Source organism: Gigantopelta aegis, chromosome 7 (assembly GCF_016097555.1).
Source record: "Gigantopelta aegis isolate Gae_Host chromosome 7, Gae_host_genome, whole genome shotgun sequence".
Lineage (NCBI taxonomy): Eukaryota > Metazoa > Mollusca > Gastropoda > Neomphalida > Peltospiridae > Gigantopelta > Gigantopelta aegis.
Window position 1 is genome coordinate 10729449 of NC_054705.1, and position 27926 is coordinate 10757374.

General features: G+C 36.3%; 1 protein-coding gene across 1 annotated transcript in view; it reads right to left on the minus strand.

Moving 5' to 3' along the window:
- Positions 1-17048, minus strand: part of LOC121376814 (schlafen-like protein 1) — a 31891-nt gene extending 14843 nt beyond the window's left edge. The window contains exons 1-5 of the mRNA XM_041504587.1: positions 16896-17048; positions 12747-12969; positions 9637-10177; positions 6318-6470; positions 4677-4816 (exon numbers count right to left, since the gene is read on the minus strand). Of these exons, the coding sequence (XP_041360521.1) occupies positions 4677-4816; positions 6318-6470; positions 9637-10162 (819 nt within the window). The 5' untranslated portion in view covers positions 10163-10177; positions 12747-12969; positions 16896-17048. The remainder of the gene's footprint in view (positions 1-4676; positions 4817-6317; positions 6471-9636; positions 10178-12746; positions 12970-16895) is intronic.
- Between the last annotated feature and the right edge of the window lie 10878 nt (positions 17049-27926).

Below are 27926 nucleotides of genomic sequence, written 5' to 3' on the forward strand. Positions count from 1 at the left end.
TAGAAACTTTCACCTGCATTTCAGTTGCTAAGAAAACTGCAAATAATAATAATAATAATAATAATAATAATAAATAAAAACATGTCTATGTATGTTTGTATTATTGTGTATATGTGGTAAGTTATCTGTGTGTTTGTGTGTGTCTTGTCAGTGTGTTTGTTTGTGTCTGTCAGAGTGTTAGTCTGTGTCTGTCAGAGTGTTTGTGTGTCTGTTAGTGTGTTTGTGTGTGTCTGTGTATTTGCATGTGTCTGTTGGTGCGTTTGTATGTGTCTGTGAGTGTGTTTGTGTTGTATGTGTGAGTGTTTGTGTGTGTCTGTGAGTGTTTTTGTCGTATGTGTGAGTGTTGCATGTGTATCTGTGTGTTTGCGTGTCACTGAGTGTGTTTGTGTCGTATGTGTGAGTGTTTGCATGTGTATCTGTGTGTGTTTGTGTGTCTGTGAATGTGTTTGTGTCGTACTAGTATGTGTATGTTTGCATGTGTATCTGAGTGTGTTTGTGTGTCTGTGACTGTGTTTGTGTCGTACTAGTATGTGTATGTTTGCATGTGTATCTGAGTGTGTGTCTGTGAATGTGTTTGTGTCGTACTAGTATGTGTATATGTTTGCATGTGTATCTGAGTGTGTGTCTGTGAATGTGTTTGTGTCGTACTAGTATGTGTATGTTTGCATGTGTATCTGAGTGTGTTTGCGTGTCTGTGAGTATGTGTATGTCGTATGTGTTGGTGTTTGCATGTGTGTATGTTCATGAGTTGGTGTTTTTATGAGTATGTATTTGTACGTTTGTGTATGTGTATGTGCGTGTTTGTGTGTCTTTGTGTATCTGTCTACAGATGTGCTTGCATTTGTGTTTTCGGAAGCAAGGAGCTAAAGAGCCCGAACATCCGCCCCGAATCCGCTATCAACCAAACTATGACCCATAAATATCAGTACTACAACCCCTACCTCAAAGTATTAACTGCAGAAAATGGTACCCTTCAGTTTTTCGGTTTTTACAACACCCCTAGTTTCTCACAAAATTTTAGTACTTTTTTTTACAGGTACCCCACACATGTTTCAAGTACAAGGCTACTTGACACAGTGGTACTAGATGAAATAAAATTGCATACATTTTTTTGCCCAGATGAAACAATTTTTTTTTTACAATCAACACACTCACATTTATCACCAATCACAGGACTTGTGGTGTTCACTTCTCTATAAAAAGTTTGGTGCACCTCAAACGTTGACCCAACCAGAAGTTATTTGGTTTAGTACTACCTAAAGCACCATGTTCACAGTGCAGGGGGGTAATGTCAGTATATTTGTGAAGGGATGTTCCACAATGAAGATGGAAAGTATAAAGGTATGTAATATAAATTATGATAAGTAATCTGTATTTAGCAACCACAATTACAGGTTTTACATAACTTGAAAGCACTGTAGAAGCCAGCAATTTTGATTGATGGGTATGTGGGGTGGGCACCCATTCCCCTCTCCCCCCCCCCCCCCCCCCCCATGTTTTATATGTGCAGGGGTGGCACTGGTAGGAGATCCGACGGGAATGAGGGTGGGCAACCAACATTTTACAAAACAAACTTATAAAGGCAAACAAATTCCTGATTGGGGATGGAGCATTGCCCCATCCCACCCATACACCAACCCCCTGCGGCAAATGATAATTTCTTAAGATAATTTTTAAGGCCCAAAAGTTGATTTTCACATTATCACTGATAATGTTTAAAATTATATATTATAACATTAAATAATTGCTCAGTATGTAACAGCAATATCAGTATATTGCATGAATAAAATAAAAAAGCCTGCTGAATGTTGTCAATTGTGATTCAGTTTGTTAACATCTTTTTTCAGTTACACGAAGAGAGTGAGGCACACAAGACTGCTGTCCTAAAGAAACTGGGAGTAGAAACTACCCCAGGGACAACATAATAATTATAATTTAATTACAACAATTTGTAATAAAACTAAAACAAGTCCACAATTTCAATCTGTTTCGACCCTTTCTGTCAGTTTCCTCTGAGCTGTCCACACCATCACCTACCTGTCTCAACTTCCTCCACTGTTGCACCCACCTGGCATCCTCGTTCTCTGCCGCTAATAAAGCTGGTCTGACCCACGGCATTAACTAACGACCGCCGGTAGTAGGGGTGCATAGTAGGTGGTTACAAGTGCCGCTTAACAATGCCAGAAGTAACTACTGAACACTCCCTGAAGTGATCAGACTAAGCCCACAGCTAAAAGCTGATGGGGAATGGCAGGTGTGTGGCACAGATAGCCACATGAGACAAGAACCTGTCGCAGTTGGAGAGACAAGGACTGGGATGTGGAGGTGGACAGCGAAAGAAGTTGAAAGATAGGAGTTGCCAGATCGGAAAGAAATGAGATGGACTTCAAAGGAGAGAAAGGAAAGGGGACAGTGGGATAAAAAAACAAACAAAACTAAAACAAGTTCTGTTTCCTTCTTTTGTGTTGTTATTATTGTTTGTATGATATGATAACATGTTTTTAAACTGCAATTTAAGTAAGTTCCTTTTTTAACGAAATTCGGTCGCGGACCATTCAAATGTTGTACGGGTGAGTTAAAGTGTTGAGCACTGTGAGTGGCCCGATTGGCCAGTCAAAAATCCCAAGTGCATACCCTGCAATCTCTTATACTTCATTTATATTTCATTTATACTTCACTTATACTTCACTTATAAATCACTTATATATATCTAACACTTCTGTTAAATATAAGCGAATGACTTACACTTCACTTATATATATGGTCAACACTTCACTTATATGTCACATATACTTTGTATAAGTGATACCTCATTTGCATACAAAATCCCAATCGTTTACTTATAAGTCACTAATACTTGAAAAGAATTAACGACTTATACAAAGGGTAGAAGCCAGATAGTGCCTACTTGTATTTTTTGTACAGATAATATGAAATGTTTTAGTCGCCAAATGAAAAAAATTGACACAATGTCGAGGGTTGCCAATAAATGTAAAAAATGAATGATGACCATTGGGCTCTGTGGTCAAGTGAATAAGCTGTTAAGACTGTCAAGCTGACGACAGTGCATGGTTCAAATCTGGCAAAACTGGCTTACACTTTCATTCATCTATCGATCACCCTCTGCTTATGATGGGCTTATCGTTCTCATTATCTTAACATAAAAGAGCATTCTAATTCATCCCGCACTTACCTCTTTTAAGCCAATTTTTTTCAGTTTCCAACAAACGTCCTTTGTCCTATTCACACTATCATCTACCTGTCTCAACTTTCGATTCCCAGTCTGGAGCTCCACGCGGATAAGACGTGTTTGTTTCGCTTGTGCACACTGCACGTGCTTTCGTGTGCTCGACTTGGGGGTCCTTCATTTCGTTGTTTTTGTCAGCGAAATGAAGTTTTCTACTGGGATGTATGCGGCCATTGGAACTGATTGAACGCTGGAACGCTTCTCGTTTCGACAGCCTGAACCACCAGGTTGCATTCTTTTTTAGCGAGATTCCTCGCCTCCACGTCATTTCTCCGTCTGACTGTCGACTTGTTTTTCCCGTGACTCGTATGACGGCCATTCTGCATAACGCCACGGTTGTTCGCGTTTAGTCTCTACATGTCCGAGCCTGTCCTAGCAGCACTGGAAGATTGACCGCCCCACTCTAAGAAGAAATAGGAAGCGGGGTCGGCCCCTACTACTCTTTTTCTAGACTTTACCTTGCTTTATAGTGATACCATCTCGTGTCCTCCGGAGTCGGGCCCGTCCGCACCACTATACCAACCCATGACGACTGGACTATACCCTAGTCTGATACTCTCTCTCGTTTAGACGGATCCAGCTTCTCAAGATCTGTATTTCAGCACAGCACTACACCTTCAACGTCTATCGACTGTCAATCTAGGGGTTTTCTTGACGGGATGCAACCCATCTCGTCCCTTTAAGCTGTGCACCCAAACGGCCTTAACGAGGCCACTTGCGTAGACATATCGATCGGACTTTAAACTTTTAGATCTGCGTTCAAAATTTTATGACGAAATTACTTCTTTTTTTTAAATATTATTAAATAGTCCGATCCTCTCTTCTTTCTCTTATTTAATTTTGGACTGCCCTTCTAAAATGCTCCAAATTATATAAATATTCGGACGAGCAGTCAATTCTGATTTATTTTTGGATTGTAACCTTTTTCATTTTTTTATTTAATCTATTAACTTTTTTACTAATTGATATTTTCTAAATTCTGCCCCTCCCTATGTCACTGCGTATTTAAGCACAAGCTTGTGAGAATTTTACAGAATTATTACGGTACTAAAAAGTATTTTTATGATGATGTATGTGTAAGACAGTAACCAGTTACAGCCTATACCTGGTATAAAACTGTCACTGACCCTAGCTCCAGTCACCTTCAGCCCTCCCCTTACTTATATTGATATCAGGGCTGTAGCTAGGATTTTTTGTTTACAGGGTAACTGAGTAGTTAATAGTCTAAAACTCCTTAAACGGTTAAGAAGAGAATTTTCTATAAAAAAAATTGCGCTAACTACGGATTTGTAGGGGAAGACATAGTAACTTGCAACCATTTGATTGTCGACGATTGCCAAAAGCATTACACAGTTTTCTCTAACCTATCCCTACATATTAATATCAATAAGGGGAGGGCTGGAGGTGATCCACTCAACCTATCACTGACCTTGCGAGTCCACTCTTGTGACTCCTGAGCCGTCAGACATTGAATGCTGGCATCGCGGCGGACGTACACATCTTCGTTGTAGTCGTACAGCTGGGTGTTATCAACTATCTTGTCCACTGTGATCTTTATAACCTTCAGATCTGAAATTACCCATTCATGGATTCTGATTTGGCTTTTTCTTTTATATATATATATAGTACATGAAATAAAAGGCTAATTAATAAATGTGCTCTAGTGGTGTCATTTCAATTTTAAAAACACACCTTTAACTTAAAATATCCGATGTACATACATGTAATATGATCATATTAATATTTTTTTTACATTTACATTTGTTTTAACATAACAATTGAAAATAACCCATGTATGATTCTATAATTTTTATCATTTTTTTACATTTAACACTGGACGTTTGAAAATAATCCATGTATGATTATATAATTTTTTATTTTGTTTTACATTTAACACTCAACAACTCAAAATAACCCATACCGTATATGATTATATCAATGTTTTTACATTTCAATTTAACACTTGACAATTAAAAATAACCCATGTATGATTATATCAATATTTCTTTTTATATTTAACATTTGACAATTGAAATTAACCCATGTATGATTACATCAATATTTCTTTTTATATTTAACACTTGACAATTGAAATTAACCCATGTATGATTATATCTTCTGTACCTACCCTTAAATAAAACTTACAGATCTAAATGTAGATAATAGAAAACTCTAAATAATACATTTATACCTCTGTTCACCGAGGCGGTTCGATCCTTTAACAAAAGCACATCAGACAAGCACTCTATTGACAGTGACCGGCCTCGGTGGCGTCGTGGTTAGGCCATCTGTCTACAGGCTGGTAGGTACTGGATTCGGATCCCAGTCGAGGCATGGGATTTTTAATCCAGATACCGACTCCAAACCCTGAGTGAGTGCTCCGCAAGGCTCAATGGGTAGTTGTAAATCACTTGCACCGACCAGTGATCCATAACTGGTTCAACAAAGGCCATGGTTTGTGCTATCCTGCCTGTGGGAATAAAAGATCCCTTGTTGCCTGTCGTAAAAGAGTAGCCTATGTGGCGACAGTGGGTTTCCTCTAAAAAAAACAGTGTCAGAATGACCATATGTTTGACATCAAAATTGTTAGTGCTATTACTTTAGCAGATGGTCGATCCATAGGGTTTTTGTTTTGTTTTGTAAAGCAATGAAATTAATTTTTGATTTTGTTTATATGGTAGAAACAGGCCATGCAAAAAAAATTCTTAATGCCCTATAGTCATATCCTCCAATGACCTAAAAATTAAACAAACTGTCACAGCCAAACTGTCCAGGCCATATTTTGCATGTTAGAAATTGGTCACCATGCATACTCGAATGAGATTCCTGAAAGATGTTTTATTACAACAGCATGAAACTTTTCACACTTATTTATTTTGAATGGGTGCTGTCCTGTTATATTGAAACTCTTGTTAACTGCCCTATATGTACCTTCTAGCCGTAATGACTACAATAAATCTCCATCGGTCCTATATAGGCTAAATGGTCTTGCCATATCTCATTTACCAAATTCAGTGTCCACCTACATGTACATGTACCCCAACTTGGTCACTTTTGGAACTGCCCTTACCTAAAACCTTGTCACCATCATATCTGATTTGGACAAAGTCCACTGTGTATTTCTTTGGAAAGAGCAGGGGGTGAACTTTCTTTATGGCGTCGTCAATTTGGAGTCGATACCGATCTTCGTGTTGCTGGTCGCAAGAGACCCCGACAACACAGCCTGAAACACATTATTATTACATTATTTACATTTTAAACTATTTTCATGCTTATAATTTATATCCAAATAAGGTGCAAGCATCTGGGCTGTCTGTCCAGAACAGTGGGTTCATTGTTAGTGGTTATAGAGAAGAGGGTGTAGTGGTCTAACCATCTTACACATGCCCATTGAGTTGTTAAAACTCACTCTGGGTGGGAGCCAGTAGCAGGGTGGGAGCCAGTACCAGGCTGCGAACCCAGTACCTACCAGCCTTATGTCCGATGGCTTAGCCACGACACCACTGAGGCTGGTCCTCAAACACAAAGAGTGGTCATTATTTTTCAAAGTACGGTATGTGACTATTCAAGACTCGAAAAAGTGGCCTGCGAAAAGTGAAATGCAGTCTATTTTCAGACCTGGCAGGTAAAACAGATATTCACCTTCTAAATCAACCTAAGAAATTCAAGAGACAGATGTGTGTATGTGTGTGTGTGCATGTGTGTGTGTGTGTGTGTGTGTGATTACCTCATCTACTATTTAGCTCATGGACAATCAAGCTGATGACTGACACTCAGGCAGTGTTTAGAATCCCGTCAAGGGTCAGAATTATGCTCAGTCAGTTGAGTGCTCAGATGCTTGCATCGCTGGATCTATTCAACTGCATGATTGGGTTTTTTCTCGTCCCAACCAGTGCACTACAACTGGTCAAAAGCTGTGGTATATGTTTTCCTGTCTGTGGTAAACTGCATATAAAAGATCCCTTGCTGCATTAGGAAAAATTTAGCAGCTGATTTCCTCTGATGTCTGACGTTCAGTAGCTGGTGATTAATTAAACAATGTGCTCTATAGTGGTGGTGTTTTTTTTCAAATCCTGATAAAGATGGCTCACACTTTCATTCATCTTTCTCATCTATCACGCTCTGCCTTAGTATCATTCAAATTATCTTAATATAATAAAAGTGCCAATGTCTCCCATGATTTCAATCTGTTTCGACTGTTTCAACCGTGTCTAGCTGTCCGTTTCCTCCGACTCAGTCTTCTGTGCCGTCTACACCATCACCTACCTGTCCCAACCAGTGGCGTAGGGGTGTCTCTCGGGGTCATGGCCTCCCAATCAAACTTTGTTTTTGAAAACTGTATTAAATATTATAAAATCATACATCATACATACACTAACTGTGGATTGCCTCCCCCGCCCCAGCACCCCTAATATGGGTTGGCCCCCACCCCAATATAAAATCCTAGCTATGCCAGTGGTCCCAACTTCCTCCATCAGTGCAGTTTCTGTGTACTTCCCTGCACCCACCTAACATCATTGTGACTAAGTCCTTTCCTACTAATATTTATTTCATTTCAACTTATTTTCATGCTTATATCCAATTCAAGCATACTGTCCTGGGCACACACCTCAGCTATCTGGGCTGTCTGTCCAGGACAGTGGGTTAGTTGTTTAGTGGTTAGTGAGAGAAGAGGGTGTAGTGCCTACACCTAACCACTGAGCCCTAAAGAACTCGCTCTGGGTTGGAGCCGGTACCAGCTGCGAACCCTGTACCTACCAGCCTATAGTTTGATGGCTTAATCACTGAGGCCGATTCCTACTAATAAAGCTGGTCTAATTATATAACGAACACTGGTAGTACTACAATAGAGAAGATGGTTACAAGTGCCTCTTAACAATGTCACAAGTAACTACTGAACACTTTCCGAAGTGGTCAGACTAAGTCCACAGCTAAAGCTGATGGGAAATGGCAGGTGCGTGGCACGGATAGCCACAAGAGACAAACATGTTGTGGTTGGAGAAACAAGGACTGGGATGTGGAGGTGGACAGCAAAAGAAGTTAAAAGATAGGAGTTGCCAGATCAGGAACAAATGAGATCAAATTTAGGAGAGACATTTTGGTATTGAAAAATGTTATCTGCCATTTAGTAAAACACTAACAGTATATCCGACGAACACAAAAAGAGAGATGAGGGCCTTGGGTATGGAATTTAATTGTATTTAGATGAAATCAGCGGGTGAGAATTAACTTGGGCATGCATTTAAAGCAGAGTATACCAAAAATACTGCTCGATATTGGTATCGATACTGAAAACCACACCAATGTAAATCGCCCCAAAAATACTGATACCGAACCTGAAATTTCAATACCGCCCAGCTTTACTGGCTATGCTTTTATATGTACTTCACTACAGACAAGACAGCACATACCACTGCATCATGCATTTAATGGAATGGGGAAGAGGAGATTTAGCTAAGTTGGTAAAGTGCTAGCCCGAGGTTATTGGGTTGTAGTATCGCACCCACTTGGTGGATCAATTTTATAATTGCTTATCCACCATGCCAACCAGTGAGCATTACACAACTGGTATCATGGGCGTCGATTGGTGGGGGACAGAGGGGAGGGGGGGGGGGGGGGGCGCGCAACAACACCACCACCAACAAAAACAACAAAAAACAAACAAAAATGAAAACTTTAACCACTAATGTGTAGCTTTATGATGTTTATTGACATTCCTTTATCACACACACACACACACACACTAACACGTCCCCCCCCCCCCCCCCACACACACACACACACTTTTAAAGCCGGATTGACGCCCATGACTGGTATACATTGTATCAAAGGTTGTGGTGTGTGCTTTCATGTCTAAGTGAAAGTTACATTTAAAACTAGCTTGTGCATTAAATTTAGGACCTCATTTCCATGCAAGCTTTCTGCGAGAAATAATTACAGGGTACAAGTACGTAACAGAAACAAAACAGACCATAAGTGCCCTTACTAGGTGTTTATGAGTTTGAAAAGCTTTAAATTGGACGCTGCATTTTATGCGCTTTGGCAAATTTTAAATAGCATGACCTGCCAGATGGTATATATGGTGGGTAAAAGTGTGTACCCTAAAATATTGGAAATTAATGGATATATATATTTAATACTTATATAAATAATAGTAAGAAGAGAACTGCTGTTTAAAATGTGTGAAAATGCATGAAATAAAGTGTCCAGTTTCAAAGCATTTCAAATCCATAACCATCTAGTATGGGCACTTATTGTCCATTTTGTTTTTATTACGAACCCTAAAATTATCTTCTGGCAGAAAGCCTATGTCATAAAACGTGTATCTAGGTGTGCTGTTTTGCACTTGCCTGCAAATGTCAAAACACAAGGCCTAGCTAGCGGCTTACCGTGATTGTTAACTCCAATAAAGAGAGTTCCCCCGTCGCTGTTCAGGAAGCTGCACACGTACTTTCCAATAGTGTTCATAATAACATGCTTCTTGTCGCCCACCATAAACCCGCCCTCTTTAAATTCAGCGTTGCGCGTTTCATTTCCAAGCCTCTCTCCGAGGTGGTAGAATTTTTCGTCACTCATTTCTTTCTGGGCTTTGGTCTTCTTCACACATTTTCTGTGATCAAATTTCAGCACCTTGCTTTGTTCGGTGATGAGACTGAAGTCAAAGGGCACGCCACTCCGGTGTTTCGGTGTCTGCAGGTGATGGAGTGCCAAGCGGACGGCTTCCTCGTCTTCGAGATTCACGAATGCGAAAACATAATTCGTGTTTTTATCCACAATAGAAATCAGACTCTTTTTCACTATCAGTCCAATTTGTGTGAACATGTGAATGAGATGGCGATTCATCTTATCATGTCCAATAGACGACTTAAGACCTCCGATGTAGATGCTTGTGTTTTCAGGGAACTGTGATGACATGATGAGATCATTGGTCTAAAAAAATAATAAAAAAAAATCATTAAATAAAAAAGGAATAGATTGATCACAAGTCTCTGAGAATTGAAAATTAATTGCGCAAACCATTTATGGGTTAATTACACCAAAACAAATTTAGGTAACCCCATTTTGTTTTTATGTAACAATATATAAGCCATGACCATGTAAATGATGTCATAAATTCACTGCATGAACAAAAAATGGGTTACGCAAAATTATTCTTACACGAGCAATGCACGAACAAAACTATAGGTATTGCTCTCACAATTTTCAGAAGCTTGTGATCACCACAATTATGAAAAAAGGTACAGATAAAGAAAAATGATAAATATATGTATATTTTTTTTTAGATAGCCACTTTTCATTACAAAAAAAACAGAAATCTTCACTAGTCCACCGGACAAATACATGTATATCTAGAAATCTACTTGTCCGCAAATACTTTCACTTGTCCAAATAAGGCCAAGTAAAAAAAATTGTTTGGTTCCTGTTACATGCCAAAAACAAATAGGGTAAGTAGTTAGGGAAAACTTTTTTTTTTTTTTTTCTCCCACCCATTTTCGAGCTAATATTTCCTGAATAGTATAGCAGATTAATATATTAAAAGCTCTTTCTTTGTGTTACAGTGCAACTGACAATACATACTCTAATGAGAATCATTAATTATTTTCTATAAAAAAAAAAACATGTCGTAACCTAGTCAAACCACAATCGGTATTAATGTAAACACCACCCAAGTCTAATACTACACGGTAAGGTTATAAACTATGATAACACTAAAATAACACTATAATTTGTTCATTGGAAAAAAGTTTTAATATCAAAGGTCTGATCCACAACATGGTTACACCCCCTCACAACTACAGCAACAACACCGATCTTCCTGGCCTATTTCATTGCCAGTATTGCAGTAACAAAATGTACATCATGAACACAACGAAGATGTCAATAAAAATTAACAAAATAAGTTAACAAAAAGATCTCCATACTAACTATCCTCATAGCAGAGATATCAAAAGAAAACAACTATTTTCAGGAAAACAGTTTCCCTTTTGGTCGTCCATAAGGACACTGCACAGTATCTTTGCACTGTTGACAAAGAGGTAAAACAGGTTTGTATTTTTGCTTTTAAAGGTCTGATCCACAACATGGTTACACCCCTTCACAACTACAGCACTGCAGACGCTATTAAAGGTGAAAAGAGTTGTCATTTCTTAAGGTTTTGGGTACTACCAGTTAATTTCAAATGCCATGGATATCATCATATTTAATAATAAATACAGGGGTTATTTGTCAAACAAATGCAAAATATTGATAAGAGTTGATGTCTAAATATTTAATTTATGTAATCTTTTCAGCATAATCGGCTATTTTCATGTTTACTCTTTATGTTTAACATTGAATCCTAACTCGGTATTTCTAGAAGTTCGATTACGTTTTAGGGAATTCCCCTAACAACATAGACTGGAAATTTGTATCATTCTGCTTTTTAACAGTAAACTAGAGTAACATTTTGAAGATTGGATTCACAAGTTACGAGTAGTTCCGAATGAGTACGAGAACACGTCCAAGAGCATCTTCCATTTACAGAGTAGAATGTCAAAAATGTGCTCATTCAAATCAAATAATATTACATGTATTTAAATCAATTTCAAATGAAACGACATTCAAGAAATCGGAACACCACGTTACATTCCGCTACGCTTATATTTCGTGGAAATGTACAAGGAGTTCCGAATGGCTCTCGGAAGCTTTTTATTTGGAACTCTTCGGAAGCAAAATTGCGCAAAGTGTTCCGGGTCTTCTGGTAACGAGGTCTTGGACTGACAGATCTCGTGGCATCTCTCTGCAGTTGTTGTTTTTAGAGTCGACGAAAATTGATAGGATTGATATTAATGGATTATTAAATAAAACAGGTGGAGAAAAAAAAGGGGGGGGGGGGGGGGGGGGGAGGTTAAAAAAAGTTTAGGGTCGGCACCAAAAATCTAAGGACAGTCGGGTAACCGGAACCAAACCATTTTTTTTTACTACGCCTAAGTTTTTAGCTTTATTCAAGTGCAAGGACATTAGTTTTGATTCTTCAAAATGAAACTGCATATTGAACATTTTCACTTTCCTCTGGACAACCACTGAGTTACATTTTGCTTCTCCGAGCAGATTTTCACTTGTCAGGACAAACGGACAAGTGCTTATTTCGAACAAAGAAAGAAAGAAATGTTTTATTTAACGACGCACTCAACACATTTTATTTACGGTTATATGGCGTCAGACATATAGACCACACAGATAATGAGAGAAGTAACCCGCTGTCACCACTTCATGGGCTTTTCGATTAGCAGCAAGAGATCTTTTATATGCACCATCCCACAGACAGGGTGGTACATACCATGGCCTTTGATATACCAGTCGTGGGGCACTGGCTGGAATGAGAAATAGCCCAATGGGCCCACCGACGAGGATCAATCCCACACCGACCGCGCATCGAGCAAGCACTGTACCACTGAGCTGCGTCTCGCCCCTTATTTCGAACACTGCAGATACCAATGTATATCAATGAAGAACTTACAGTTTAACACAGGAATTACAGTGTGGTCCACGTTCTTGGAGGATTAAGCTCTTGTGTATATTTATGCAGGTTTCTTCTCTTTCAGTGTAGCCATGACATGTTATTTATAATGCATGCCAACTGATTTTCCTTGGTAACTGTAACGAAGTGCTCACTGTGTCCATACCGGATATGAAGATGGTTAAAGTCTATCCATTGGCAATATGGATGAACACATAAACGTCTGAAAAGATAAAGACAGTTAAAGTTTGTTTTGTTTAACAACACTACTAGAGTACAATATACACTGAATAATTCGTCACTGACTAGTGGATGTCAAACATTTAATTGGCAACTCTGACAATTATAATAGTCTTATAGGAATCCCGCTACATTTTCCCTAATTAATGCAGAAAGGGATTTTTTACTTGTATATCAGGCATTCTAGAATTCAAAAACATTTCACTGGCCATAGATCAAATTTCACTTGCCCACTTTTTAAACACTAATGAAATAAAAACAACAAATGAAATTAAACCACTGTTAACTTTATGATATTAATAAATAATTAAATATGTGATCCATTAAAATATTCCAAATATATATTCATTAGTACAGGGTTTTATCACCTGTTTCTAGACTCCGATAATGGGCACCATTCCCCATCATTCCCGAGAGGCCATGTCGTTTTTTATTCACAATTCTGGAGTAAAAAATTCACAATGTGAATTTAAAGTAAATCTCATTCACTTGACAAACATTCCCGCCCCAATAAAGTTTTGTAATGCACAGTACTCTTGAGTGCCAAATAAATGTACACCTACGTTTATTAAATTTGTGAAAAAAATGTTGGTGTCTACGCTTATTCATAATTCAGCACCCTACGTTTAATTACATCTTTAAAAAATGTAACCCCCTACGCTAATTCGGCACTCAACGCTTATTGCAATTCTTAATTTATCAAATGCTTACATATAGCCTCTATTAGGGGTACCAATTTTCCGCGATCATGGAATCGCGGATGGAATTGCAAATCTTAAAGTTAAACGGAATTTACAATTTTCCCAAGTTGTCAAATAAAATGCCAACTTTTGTGGTCAACTAATACATTTATTTATTTATTTATTTATTACTATACATACATTGTTTTTCTGCTTAATTGATCATTTGAACCATTAAGGCACAACGAAGTATGTTACTCTATGACAAAATGTAAACACACATTTCCGAATATGGCCTCGGATTAGTTATCTTCCCATTTGGTTGTCCAAAATCCGGAAATTTGACCGCGCAAGTAGTCTGCTGTTTGACTGTGATCATTTCATGGCAGACAGCTATGAAGTGGCAACTGTTTGACTGAAGTGACAGGGGATAGCATGTAGTTTGTAAACATGTGTAACTTGTTGACATTGAAGACTTGTTTGTGGTAATTCCGGCCCATGCAAAAGTAGTGCTTTTTGTGTAAAATGAGTGTACTCCGGCCTGGTTTAGAGGGTGTGTCTGTTTAAACCAATATGCTGGGAGAAAGAGCTGGACAACAGGGGTTGTCCTTTTCAGGGTATGTGTCCCCCATGCAGGCAAAGGTACATACAAAACTTCATGGGCCTGCTGATATTAATACAAATGTTATAGCCACTAAGGCTATATAGAAACATATAGCGAAATTAATTGTGGTCTGGGGCCATATTGTTGGCCGCCATTTTGTTTTTATCGCTCGGCTCGTTTTGGTTTTATTCGGTTGGGTAAATTCCTAGGATGCGTTCGATTGAGTGCTCGCCTGTAAATCAATGCAACAGTTCATGCAAGCATTTTATATATAAATTAATCAATTACACTTCAACACTTCATCTTTTCACCAAACATTGAAGACGGGGTTACCGAATTCTTAAGGGTAAATATGACTTTTTTAAAGCTATGTATACTAGAGTAGATAAAGTACAGTTCCTTGGTATGCGGTCAAAACGGCCCCATGATGAAACGGCCCTGAACATGCAAGTCAAAACGGCCAAAGAAAAAAGGTCACAACGGCCAAAGAAAATGGGCAAAACGGCCAAAAGAAATGGTCAGAACGGCCATTAGTAATAATTAGTAATCAATATAGCCTATATCACAGGCAGTTCAAAAACAACCAAAACAACGGAATCACTGGTAACAATTTATTAGCCTACACAACGCAATTAAGACCACCAATTAACATTTATTTAACAACACTGATAGCCCGACCCAGACGAGTTCCAAGTGGAGCTACTCGTCGGAGGCGGGGGGCGTATGTGTGCCCTGTAATTTATTATTTTAACGTTCCCGTCCCACAAGTTATTTTAATAATCAAAAGAAAAAAAGGGGGTAGTGGACCGTATAGACCCTCCGAGTGAGTGCATATCGCCTGAACAAGTTCTTAGTGGCCACAACGTGCCTATCCCCAAGTTCTTTTAATTTTTCCCACTAAAAACCAATAAATGCATTGTATTCACCTGCTAAACATTTATTTTTTTCCGGGGCACTTCCAATTTTCGAGGATGGGTTACACATTCATTCATCACTCAAGATTCGAGATAGACCACATTTATTGCGTCACTCGACCACCGCAATAACCGTGGTCTAACTAGACGAATCTCTCATAAAAGGATGATGCAACTATAACTTAAACTGATTTATACCATTATCTTTGTGTAGATGAAATGCATTTTTAAAGTATTATATCTAAGGCCGTCTTGACTTTTTTCAAGGGCCGTTATGACTTTTTCACTTTGGCCGTTTTGACTATTTTAGGGCCGTTTTGACCAATTATTGTTAAGGCCGTTTAGTACTGGGGCCGTTATGACTACGATCCCAGTTCCTTTAGGATATGGGAAACTGGCCCAAACTTATCTACATTCTTTCCTTTTTTTATATATATATTTTTACATTACAAATTCCACTCATTTTAATTACAAATTCCACTCAACCTTTTTATTTTCACTTGCAAATAGAGTTTAATAGAAATTAGCGAGAAAAATTAGGCAGAGTTACATCCCCTAACTGCGTTCCACTAACAGCTGGCATGGCCGATGACCACAGTTGTTTGTGAATCCCCTGGCATCATAAGTGTCCCCACCTACATGTGTATGCTTTAAAAATAAAGAATGATACAGGTAAAAATTAAGTTGATGAAATTACGTTTTGTTATAATAAACCATGTGTTAAATATAGGAGATAAATCTAGTGAGCTGTCATCCACCCTGATTGTTTTGATTTTCTTGCATGGAACTTTTGGATTTTTTTTTCAAAGCTGCAATCTCGCCTCACATTAATTATCATAATTTCATTTAAACGTACAAACACACAGTTTTAATTGTGTGTGACAGTAACACAGTTGTAACAAATAATAGAAACATATGTTTATAGTGAACACATTTTTTCATACTATGGAATTTACTACAAGTTATTTATTTCTGAGCCGCTTGTTTTCTAAATTACATGTACACATGTACACAACAATAGTATATTTTTGTTATTTCCAAAACACTTATTTTTACATCAAACCAAATTGTTTTCATTACTAGTCAATTTTTACAGTTTAGCTAAATTTCCAGACCCTATGCTAATTCCGCACTCTACTCTTATTGGGGTTTTTTTTAAATTTCCACACCCTATGCTAATTCCGCACCCTACTTTTAATTGATTTTAGAAAATTTTCCAGATCCTATGCTTATTCAGCCCCTATGTTTATTAGGCACTCGAGAGTAGATACATTTATTTGAATAAATTAACACAAGTACATGTATAGCATTACTTTTTAAATTCTAACTTAGCTTAATAAGATGTTTTTGAAATGAAATAAATTTCCAATTTAGAAGGCCTGTGTATATGCACTTTCAAACAGACAGGACAGCACATACTGTGCACTTATTGTACTAGTTGGGAGGTGGGTGGGGCACTGGTTAGGACAGGAAAAAAAAAAAAATCAGAAAATTAGTACTTTATAATCCAAAAACCTTCCCTTAAAGATAAAGTTAAAGTTTGTTCTGTTTAACAGCACCACTAGAGCACATTGATTAATTTTACTCATCGGCTATTGGACATCAAACATTTGGTAATTCTGACTCGTAGTCAGAGGAAACTCATTACATTTTTCCTGATGCAGCAAGGGATCTTTTATATGCACTTTCCCACAGATTGGAAAGCACTTACCACAGTCTTTGACCAGTTGTGGTCTACTGGTTAGAATAAAAACAGCCCAATCAGTTGAATGGATCCACTGCAGTGGTTTGACCCTGTGACAGAAGCACCTCAAGCAAGCAAGAACTCAAGCGACTGAGCTAAATCCTGAGCCCTACAGGATAAAGAGACGATAATGAACCTCAGTTATGCACTGGAACATGGAACAAATTAAGACACTAACCTCATATTTTCATATTTTTGACAGTGAAACCTCTTAAGACCGGACCCTCAGTAAACCGGAATTCCTTCTAAACTAGACGTTCTACAGAGTCCCTTTTTAAAAACCAGGACAAAACCTAACCGCTTTAAATTGGATCCCTCTTAAAACCGGACATTTGTCTTCGTCCCAAGGGTGTCCAGTTTGGAGGGGTTTCACTGTATATAGGACGATGCAAAGTGATCTCATTCAAATTCAACAATTGCTATATTATAATACTTCACCACATTAAAAATACACACAGTGTATGAGGTATTACATGTAACTTAGAATATCACCCCTGTCTAAATATTTTTTTTAGTTCTATATATATATACCGGAAAGATTTTTGCTGCAGAATAAAAATGGAGCTGTTGGGATATTATTGGGATATCATTTGAAAGAAAGGTTACTGGTTTGAAATTGCTGTAGGCAGACTAACTACATTGATGTACATGTAGGTGAGCAGTTTGACTATGGAAATATCATTTCAAAACTGCCATACATGAAAGCAACAAATTCTTAAGTCTGTGCCCAGTACCATTTGTCAAATGTAGTTTAAAAGAAACCATGGGCGGATTATCATTATGGGGGATTTCCCAGTTGCACGAACCCCCCCCCCCCCCCCCCCCAGCTAAAAAAAAAAAAACCCACCACATAGATCTAAATTGATGTCTATGTAAAATTTATAATTTCAAATTATAAACATTTACATATTCTTTCGGACCCCCCCCCCCCCCCCCCTACCTTAAGCATAATCCACCCTCGGAAACCAATGGTGTGGTAATTGTCTGTTAATGGCCATAGTGAAAAAAACACTTATACCCTGAAATAATAGTCTAAGCACCTAAGGACAAAGAGCATTAAAAGAAAACGTGTAACCAAAAAGTAAACATGTGTAATCAAAATGTAATAAATATCCTTTACTGTATTTAACTCATTAATTGAGCACATATATATATATATATATACACACAGTGAAACTCCTCAAAACCGGACACCCCCTGGACCATGTAAAAAGTCTGGTTTTAAGAGGTATCCGGTTTAGAGAGGTTCTCTTTTGTACAGCTATGTCGAAAGAGGCCACGAAAAACGTCCGCTTTTCAAGGCATTCCAGATTAAGGAGGGTCCAGTTTTGAGAGGTTTCACTGTATACAACATATTGTTTGTTAAACTTATTAATATCTACTACGAAATTCATTTCTCAAAACAAGTGTTTAAATACATGTACATGTAGATCTCACTTTTGGCAAACTCCATTCAACATAATTAAATATTGTCTGTTATTTCTTTCACATTCATCGGGGTATGAACAAAAAAAATTCATCTGCAAACTGTGAATCGGCGAAGCCGTTCTCAAATAAGTTTGCGAGTGATTTTTTTTTCATAACCAGATGAACGTAAAAGAAATACTGTAAATCATAAAATATTAGCGATTGTAAAATTTTGCAAAATTCAAATAATTAAGTGACATATTAATGACATAGAACTTTAGTGAGGTTGTCATACCTGATGAACATAAAAGAAATAACAGACACTACTTATACATTAAATTAAATTTGAATAATACATACAGGCTAATAACAACACTAAAACGTCATCCTTTATTTTTCATTATTTTTTATCCATAAACATTAACGCTCAATAAGACAACTTGCCCATATCAAATGACGTTCCCCGATGACATAGTTTTTACGTTCATTAAAAAATGAACAAACTTCCATTAACAATTGCTACGTCTGGACCAATGGGATGACGTTATGTTGTAATGAATATTTGTAACAGAAATTTCATTATTGAACCGTAAAACACTTCATACTTGTTCCGTAATTTCCATCTCTGGACACTTGTATTTGGTATATTATATAAAAAACTAACTTTTTTATTGATGAAAAAAACAACTGATGTAATTACTTATCAAAATGTTGTTCAATTTGGGTACAGACCTGTTAATGGATGATAATTACACAAAAATAAATTCAAGTAACCCATTTTCCTTTTGCCCAAAGCCTTAATTTATAAATATAGTAGCCTACTTAACCCATATGGATGTACGTGTAAATGTATGGATGATGTAAGAAATTTATAGCGCAAATAAAAAAAAGAGGCTATGCATAATTAAATATGCATGAGCAATGCTTACACCAGTGAGAAATGATCATTCTCGCAATTTTGGGAGATGTGGGGGGGGGGGGGGGGGGGGGGGCGGCCTGATTTTTGCACAAGTTAAACGAAAATTCCTGAAACCGAATATCAACATGTATTCATATTGCCAATATGAATAAATGTTGATATTCAGTTTCAGGAATTATTGGTATTGAGTACTGCCAAACAACTAAATAAGATTACAAAACAATCGCCACACATCGTCATGACAAAAAGGTTTCAGGCCAACTCATTATGCCCAAACACTGTTGTTTTTTCCCCAAATTTGAGGATTTGCTTCTGCACAATGGTGGAGGGGGGGGGGGGGGGGGGGGGGGGGAGGCGGGGGGCACACACACACACATAGCCCGAGTACTCTTGAGTACTACTACTCGGGCTAGCACACACAATTTGTTTGTGTGGCCACCGATGTGCATGATTATGATATTGATAATTTTGAGGTAGGACTTTCCTTTGGCACTGTCACGTATAAACAAACATTATAAATACTTATAATAAATAGAGTTAGGGCCACAGTGCCAAAGGAAGGTCCTTCTAAGTAGAGACCGCACCGGAAGACTGGTAGCGCCACTCACATCCGTTACACCATTGCCAAATGCAAGGTTTGAAAAGCACATGTTAGTTAACGTCTATAAAACATTTATTGTTTAACATTGGAAGAATACCAGTACTTGTAAGAGGTATAAAATACATTGATAAAACTTTATAACAAATATAGAACTCATGTTACTTAAATTGCCACTTTACGTTTTATTCAGTGGCAAAGTGAAAAAGTAGCGATACCGCATTTAATTATTAAAAAATATTGTTGTTGTCGTTATTGCAAGTATTTATTTTTGTGAGGTAATTATATTTAATGTATTACTCTTGCAGTACATGACAAAATTTAGATGTTTTGATTTATTGTATAACTGTGATCGCCCGTTAACAACATCTACCTGTTTGTGTGTTTACTACAATCCAAGATGGCAGATATTTGTTTAATACATTTTCAATGATTTGTTATTATGAATACATTTATTGTGGCCCTGACACATCTGTTGTTAGGGAATCACATAAAAATAATCCCTATAACAACATCTTTATAATTAACGGATGTAGGACAAAATGTCACTGGAAAAAATGTCAAGTCAAAATATCAACTATTAAATTGGAAGGAAGGAAGGAAGGAAGGAAGGAAATGTTTTATTTAACGACGCACTCAACACATTTTATTTACGGTTATATGGCGTCAGACATATAGTTAAGAACCACACAGATATTGTGGGAGGAAACCCGTTGTCGCCACTTCATGGGCTACTCTTTCCGATTAGCAGCAAGAGATATTTTATTTGCGCTTCCCACAGGCAGGATAGTACACACCACAGCCTTTGTTACACCAGTTGTGGAGCACTAGCTGGCTGTAATCAATTAAAGTGGTACCCAGGTAAAAATGTCAACTTTGACATTATACTTAATGTGTAAAAAAACATTTTAAAATCCTAACCATGTATTCTACAACTTTTTGTTTCACCAAATAAACCACTGTTTGCACACCTTTGACAATGACAGCACTAAATGTGTATATAATTGTCTCAATAACACAGCATGGTTGATGTAATTTTGTGTTTTAATACCACTAACTTATTTTTTAAAAATCAAAGACAGGCTGGCTAATAAGCCATACAAACAACAATGAAGCATTCTCTAATTATTCCAAATTTTGTAATTATGAAGAAACTCAATTTCCCAAAACCTAACATACATCTGTTCTCTCTCTTGCTCTGTCCTCTCTCCCCCTCTTTCACTGTCTCTCTGTCTCACTTCTCTCTATCTCTCATATAACACACACACATGTTGACATTTTGACAGAGATACGACATTAATGGTACACATTTTGTCCTCTTACATATTGACCATTGACCTGTATATCACTTTTTCCATGGCCAACTGATGCTCTTTACTCTGTATACAGTTGAATGCTGTGATAATGCAGGTAACGAATGAGGAGTTGCATGTAACACATGACGATGATGTTGACATTTTGCACAAATGAGTTTTATTACAGTCCATGTGTGATGTATGATATATGCTTATGCAACAAAAATAGCCGTTTTCTTATGTTGAATCCTTTTTGGGGGTGGATGGGTATTATAATTACCAATTAGTCGATTATATTGATTTTATTAATGGTACTGAAGGTATTTTATTTGAAAATCATGAATACATTTCCTACAATTTTGAGTGTGCCAAACGTTTTTCTTTTTTTTCGCAAAACGGAGTTACGTACCCTGATTACAATTTTTTTTTGGGGGGGGGGGTCACGGCTAATTGAATTTTTTTTTTATTTTTTTTTTTTTAATTCTTTTAAAGGTATTTCTTCAGTATAACAAACAATCAATATCATACTTGTCATATTTAAAAAGTGTCCGCGGTCACTATTCTAAGGTCTCTCTACACAGATGTCATCTGCCATTGAAACCCATGTTAAACTGCCCAATTAACTTCAAGCGAAGATTGCCCATAGAACGGGTTCTCGTTGGCACTAACAACATACACCATTGCGAACATACATTATATAAGCATTTATATTCATTCCAAAATTGTGAACATTTCCGTCTCAGTTTTTTGCTATATGACCGCATCTGGCTGTAGTACCGGTCCGAACAGGTGGTTCATAAACCGATTCACTCCGACTGTCACTTGCACTATATACCCATGTCCCAAAAGGTCGATGCACATTGTTACAAAATAACATGGGCAAAATACAGCCAGAATTAAGGCTTACCATTAAACATACATATTGTTTTAATTCGTCACCATTTCCTGGAAGTGAATATGTGAACCATAACATGTGCCACAATCAGGAAGTATAGTGGACCGTGATGAATGAACTCTCACCTGGAAGTGATCTGTGTAGTGAGACCTAAGCTTCCAATTCTCGGCATCACATGGCCTAGTTACCGATCATCTGGGTCTTTGGGGGTGAAGCAAAGCCTTAGTGATTACTGTTTTACATAGAATAAAGTTATCATATTAACTTTTTGCATGCCTTGCATATTGTCATTTATTTTCTGTAGCTAACACATAGTTGCAGCATGTCTTATGAGTATTATAGCAGCTTGGGTTGTCATATAAGAGAAACGAACAACGGGAATATGAATTAGTACAGTCTATATTTATTACCGACATGTTTCCGTATAGCTTATATTGTCGAGGGGACCAGACTAGAGGCAGGTTGGGCAGAACAATTTTTGTTGATGCAATTTTAAGGTAATATTAATTATAAATTTTAACAACTTTGAAATGATAAGATAATTATTAATATTATAATAATTATGATGTGGGCTACAAAATATATAATTTGTATGTATAATAATAAAATGTATATGCATGTTTCAAGATAATTATTTTTATGATTTAACATAATTATTTTATTTCCAAATAGAATGTAATAATTAAACAATTGCAAAGTTGTTACTTTACAACTTTAAATTACAGTATTATTATTGTCATTCTTATTATATAGATGTATTGGCAACAGTGAAAATGTTCCACTGAATACATTCTTTTATTCTTTTAAAAAAAACCCCAGTTTCTTGAAATAACGAAATGATTTTGTTTTTACATATTGTGAAATTATCTCATGATATTGGCCTTCCTTACCGGTTGAATGCAGGCAAAAAGAAAATAGCAATAATAAAATATAGCCAACCTCAGACCTTGACATCTAGGGGGAGCAATATCTCTCTCTACTTACCCATCACACCTGAGATTAGTTCAAGGAGAATAATATATAGTTCCCTTTGGCATGTGAATTTATATACATGTAGTATCAATATGGTAATATTTTAAATTGCCCCCCCCCCCCTCCCCCATAAACTACGTTAGGGAGCAAAAAACTTACCTGAGTAAATAATGGTTAATATATATATATATGTATAATATTGGTGTTGTTTTATATCTAGTCACAATGGATATTGCAGATATTTTCTTGTTCAGTCTTGTGCTGTATTGGAATTGTTATTGCAATTCAATTTAAGTACTAGTAATATCTACAAAACTAATTTTTAATAGTATACAGCTGGAGAAAGGAGGCAAATATCATGGCTGTTAATAAACTGATCCATATCGGTATGCCTTCTACTAGACTACACATATTTAACCTAAGTTGCTTTTAACCCGGGTTAAATTACCTCATGTAGATGCACTTATGTAGCATATTCAAGGAAAATATATGAATGAGATGGTTAAATGCTATATTCTCCATGTCAAACAGTGTTTCCAAAATGGAAAACAAATATCAGATATGGCAGTTGACCATTCATTTTATTGCAGGTAATTGCTAAAGCAGATTACACACACAAACACTGAACTGTAGAATACTATGAAACTACATATATATATATGTAAAAAGGTAAGTCCTCTAAATTGAACAAGCAAAATCCACAAATGTACCACAACCACCAAATTACATTGATCCACAATAGAATAGATTTTTATGTATTTTTAGATTTATGTGTACATGTGTATATATATATATATATATATATATATATATATAATATATATATATATATATATATATATATATGATAGATAGATATAGATATAGATACTGAAACAAAGGCACACACATTATTTACCCTCTGCACCAAAGTAAATACTATACACACGGAGAGATCAGAGAGAGAGAGGTTGGGGGAGGGGGGGGGGGAACTACCTATATTTTCTTACTGCAGGCCTGCTACAGACACATTTGCAAAATAATAATAATAATAATAATAAAGTTTAAACTAGAATTTAGGCCTATATTATAATTATTATATGTGTGTAATTTAGCAGCATAAACTTTTATTTTAAAATTAAAAAATAAATAAATAAAATGTAGTAGCTGTAGTATGGCAAAATAAATACAAGTATAGATAATATCCAAGCAACTAAGATTAAATGAAAAATAAAGACCACACAAATGTAATGATAAAGGAATACTGTAAATCATGTAATTAATACGTCATGATATTATTGCGTCCATACATGAGTGAACAAAAATGCGTATTTTTATTAATGCGTCGGGCAAAAGTCCACATCACATAAAAACCACAGTTGTGTTATTATTATATTGTTTGGGCTTCATCTTTCATGTTAAAAGTGGTCAGTAGTTGTTTTCACAGCTACTACATAACCTGAAGCTAATCGCATGGTGGGTCGACCAGGAAGCCCTAATTACTTAAAGTAGTGTAATTAGTATAACTACACCTTAGTGTTTTAGATATTAGATATTAATACATTTTATGTTTGCCAAAAAATATACATTTTGTAGGCATACATACATATTTATATATAAAATAATATAATGTGCACACTGTGGGGAATGGTATGTAGCATCGGGTTACAACCGATAAAATTCTATAGTAAATGGGTAATGCATGCATAGCAATAATATACAATAACAACATATATCATGTATCAATGTTGTCTGTTCTATGCGTGGTAGCAGTTTTCAAATACTTACACAATTTAATTAGCTGTTTTGAATTGTCGCTGGACAGTAGTTGCGTTAATTTAAATGTTGATGGTTTATTGTAATAAAAAGGTTTAATATATTTATCTCTTATGTTACTGAAGAAAGGACACACTAGAACAAAGTGATATTCGTCTTCTACAACATTCATATTGCATAGACGACAAATTCTATTATTCCTGTCAATATTGTGGTATCTGCCCGTTTCTATAAAGAGATTATGGGAAGATAATCTGTATTTACTTAAAATATGTTTGTATTTCAAGGCAATAGGTTTCTGAAGATAAGGTTGTAAGCAATAATTATTAACAACGAATTTGTATAACAGACATTTTGGAGAATTGTTGAATACAGCATACATAGATTGGATAAATTGATCAGTCATTCCCTGTTTGAATAGTGACATAAATGTATTGCGATTTTCTACATTTTGATTATGTGTTAAGGGTATGCCTCGCACTTTTGTGTGGTGATTGCTTCTAATTAATCCACCAGTAGGAATAAAAGGTAAACAGGTCGCTATTACAGGGCACAATATTTCATGCGAACGCCGACGTATTATTCTAACAAATGTTTTAGACTGATTTTATACACATGATGTGCAGCACACGAATAGACGTTAACAAATGCAATATATTGCAACAGTGACAACCTGTGACCAGTCTAAATTGAATGCCATGTATAGAGTCGAGCCAAATGGTTTGAAGAAATATGCACGGATTGTTGGTTACGGTTATATAATTTTCTACTGTTTCATTTTTAAAGGAATATATTTAGTAATAAAATTTGTTGATTATAATTTTACAAATGTTCAAAACAAATTAAATGTATACAGTAATCCAGAAGTGTAAGAAAATTTTGAAAATACTCACATCGCAAAATGAGCTTTTTAAAAACAAAACATTTGGAACATCACTGTATTATATAACCGCTATGATATTCCAGGAAAGTGAAAATAGAATGGCAACATCGAAACGAAAGAAAGATTCTTGAAGTATTCACAAAACGACGTTTAACAAAAATAGTTTTTGTATTTGTTTCATCTTTATATTATAAAAGTTTTATTTTATTTAGAAGTATTATAGTAAAATCCTGCACATTTTTTTTGTATTGGGAATGAGACTAAACAAAATGCGTCGTTATTATTGCGTCGATGTGTTCGCCGCATTTTTCGCATTAATTACTTGCTCGCATTAATTTCATGATTTACAGTATACTGTTTATTCAAGAACTGGATGCATCGTTTTGTTGGGGGGGGTTTCATGGAAGACGATGGAATTGTGCATTTTATTTACAGTACAACCGTGTCCGGTGTATCGGCGCACTTGGTATTTTGCATGAGTATGCTTTGGAAGTTGTCATGTTGTCGGAGTTTTTAACGAATTAAAGTTCAATTCCTTTTTCAATGGTTAATCAAGTATCAACATATTTATTGTTAAGGGTGCAATTAATTTATTTTTTTAGAATTATCAATAATTATATAATAATTTCAAAATAAATCATTCACCTGTTTTCGTGTTTATAAACCGAAGTAGGTCATCCTTATTGATATTAAGAATGTTAAAACCAGTCTAAAAACACCTTTCTCACATTTTAAAAATTATAGTAAACAGAATAAATGTAATTATTTTTGTTGGGTTATTTTTTTATTTAAACCGAAAAAGAAAACACAGGCAAATGCAAACAAAACGAAAATTTTACACCTTAATTGACAGTCATTCCGGTTCACAATTGTCACATTGTTATAAAAAAATAATCGCGAAATAAGATGCACGTGTGTGCACAATCTACCCGAGAAAAATAAAATCCATGTAGGCATCTTAGCCATGCATGACAATGAACATGTATGCATCTGCAGTACTGTGCCACTCAAGAACACGATTCCGAAACTGATCATGAGATGGGTCATATGTGATCTTCATTTTCATAGTAATATTTTTTAACAAGACAAAACAAAAAAGTACTAAAATAATTCTGGGACAATAGTGTAGCGTTTATGGGCTAAAAGTGAGGTCATGGGCGGTTTATAAATAGCGGGGTCAACGATCTACATCTACTGCGCCGAATCACCGGACATGCAAATCGTTTTGGATACAAGGGGGTGCCTATATTTATGCACCATTTTAAAATGTTTATTTACTACAGACATAAAACAGTTTGTAGTGTATTTCATATTATGCACTTCTTCATTGGTGAGAGACGCATTTGATTAAATATTTCACAATGTTCACATACGAAGATAGTAAAGGAGACCGGACACCAAAAGACATGTAGTGTGTAATGGATTAAGTTAGCGTCAAAGACCGTATTACTTTAACGCCCGGCTCGCTGCGAGGTACCGGTCAGCTGCGCGTCTTAGGTTTGGGGTAAAAACAGAAGTGGGCAGGATTATGCATAGATCTGAACGAAAGCGAGGCAATACGTCATCGGTGAGAGTTACCAAGCAATACCGGTACACGTGTTGATTCTTGGGTTGTGCCTTTTAGTCGTATTTTCTTTTTTTGTCTCCAGGTTTATCGGAAATTTAATTTACCAGATAATTAGTGTTATTATATACTTTCGACGTAATTATATGATGGTTAACTGCGCAGTGTTTAACTGCAACAGTAACAGCAATGCATCCCAAGAAACGGCCAACATCATGGTTTCGATTTCCAAAAAAAACGAAAGTTGTTTTAAAACATGGACGCATTATTGTCGTCGAACGGGCTTTACACCAACTAAATACAGCAGGTTATGGTACATTTACAATGTGAAAATTAAAACAAGTATGTACTTAAGATATACATTAAATAAAGGTATTGTAATTTGTTCACATACGAATATTTAAACTTCACATTTATTTACCTATAATTACCAAATTAATTTTCACCGACAGCCCATAATGACTCCATACTAACGTCTCTTGATCTAGTTGGTTTGTTAACCTCATAACAAAACACCTTCAAAACGTAAATTATTACGTTAGTTAACAATGTTTATCATCAGTTCAGTATATTGTCATTAAAATTAAAATGCTAACACTTTGGCAGGAACAACATATGTACTCTGGCCAGAAGGAATGATGGTTAAATAATTTTAAAGCTAATGTCGATTATTAAAGCATAATAAAATTGTACTTTTCAATGCTTTCTGT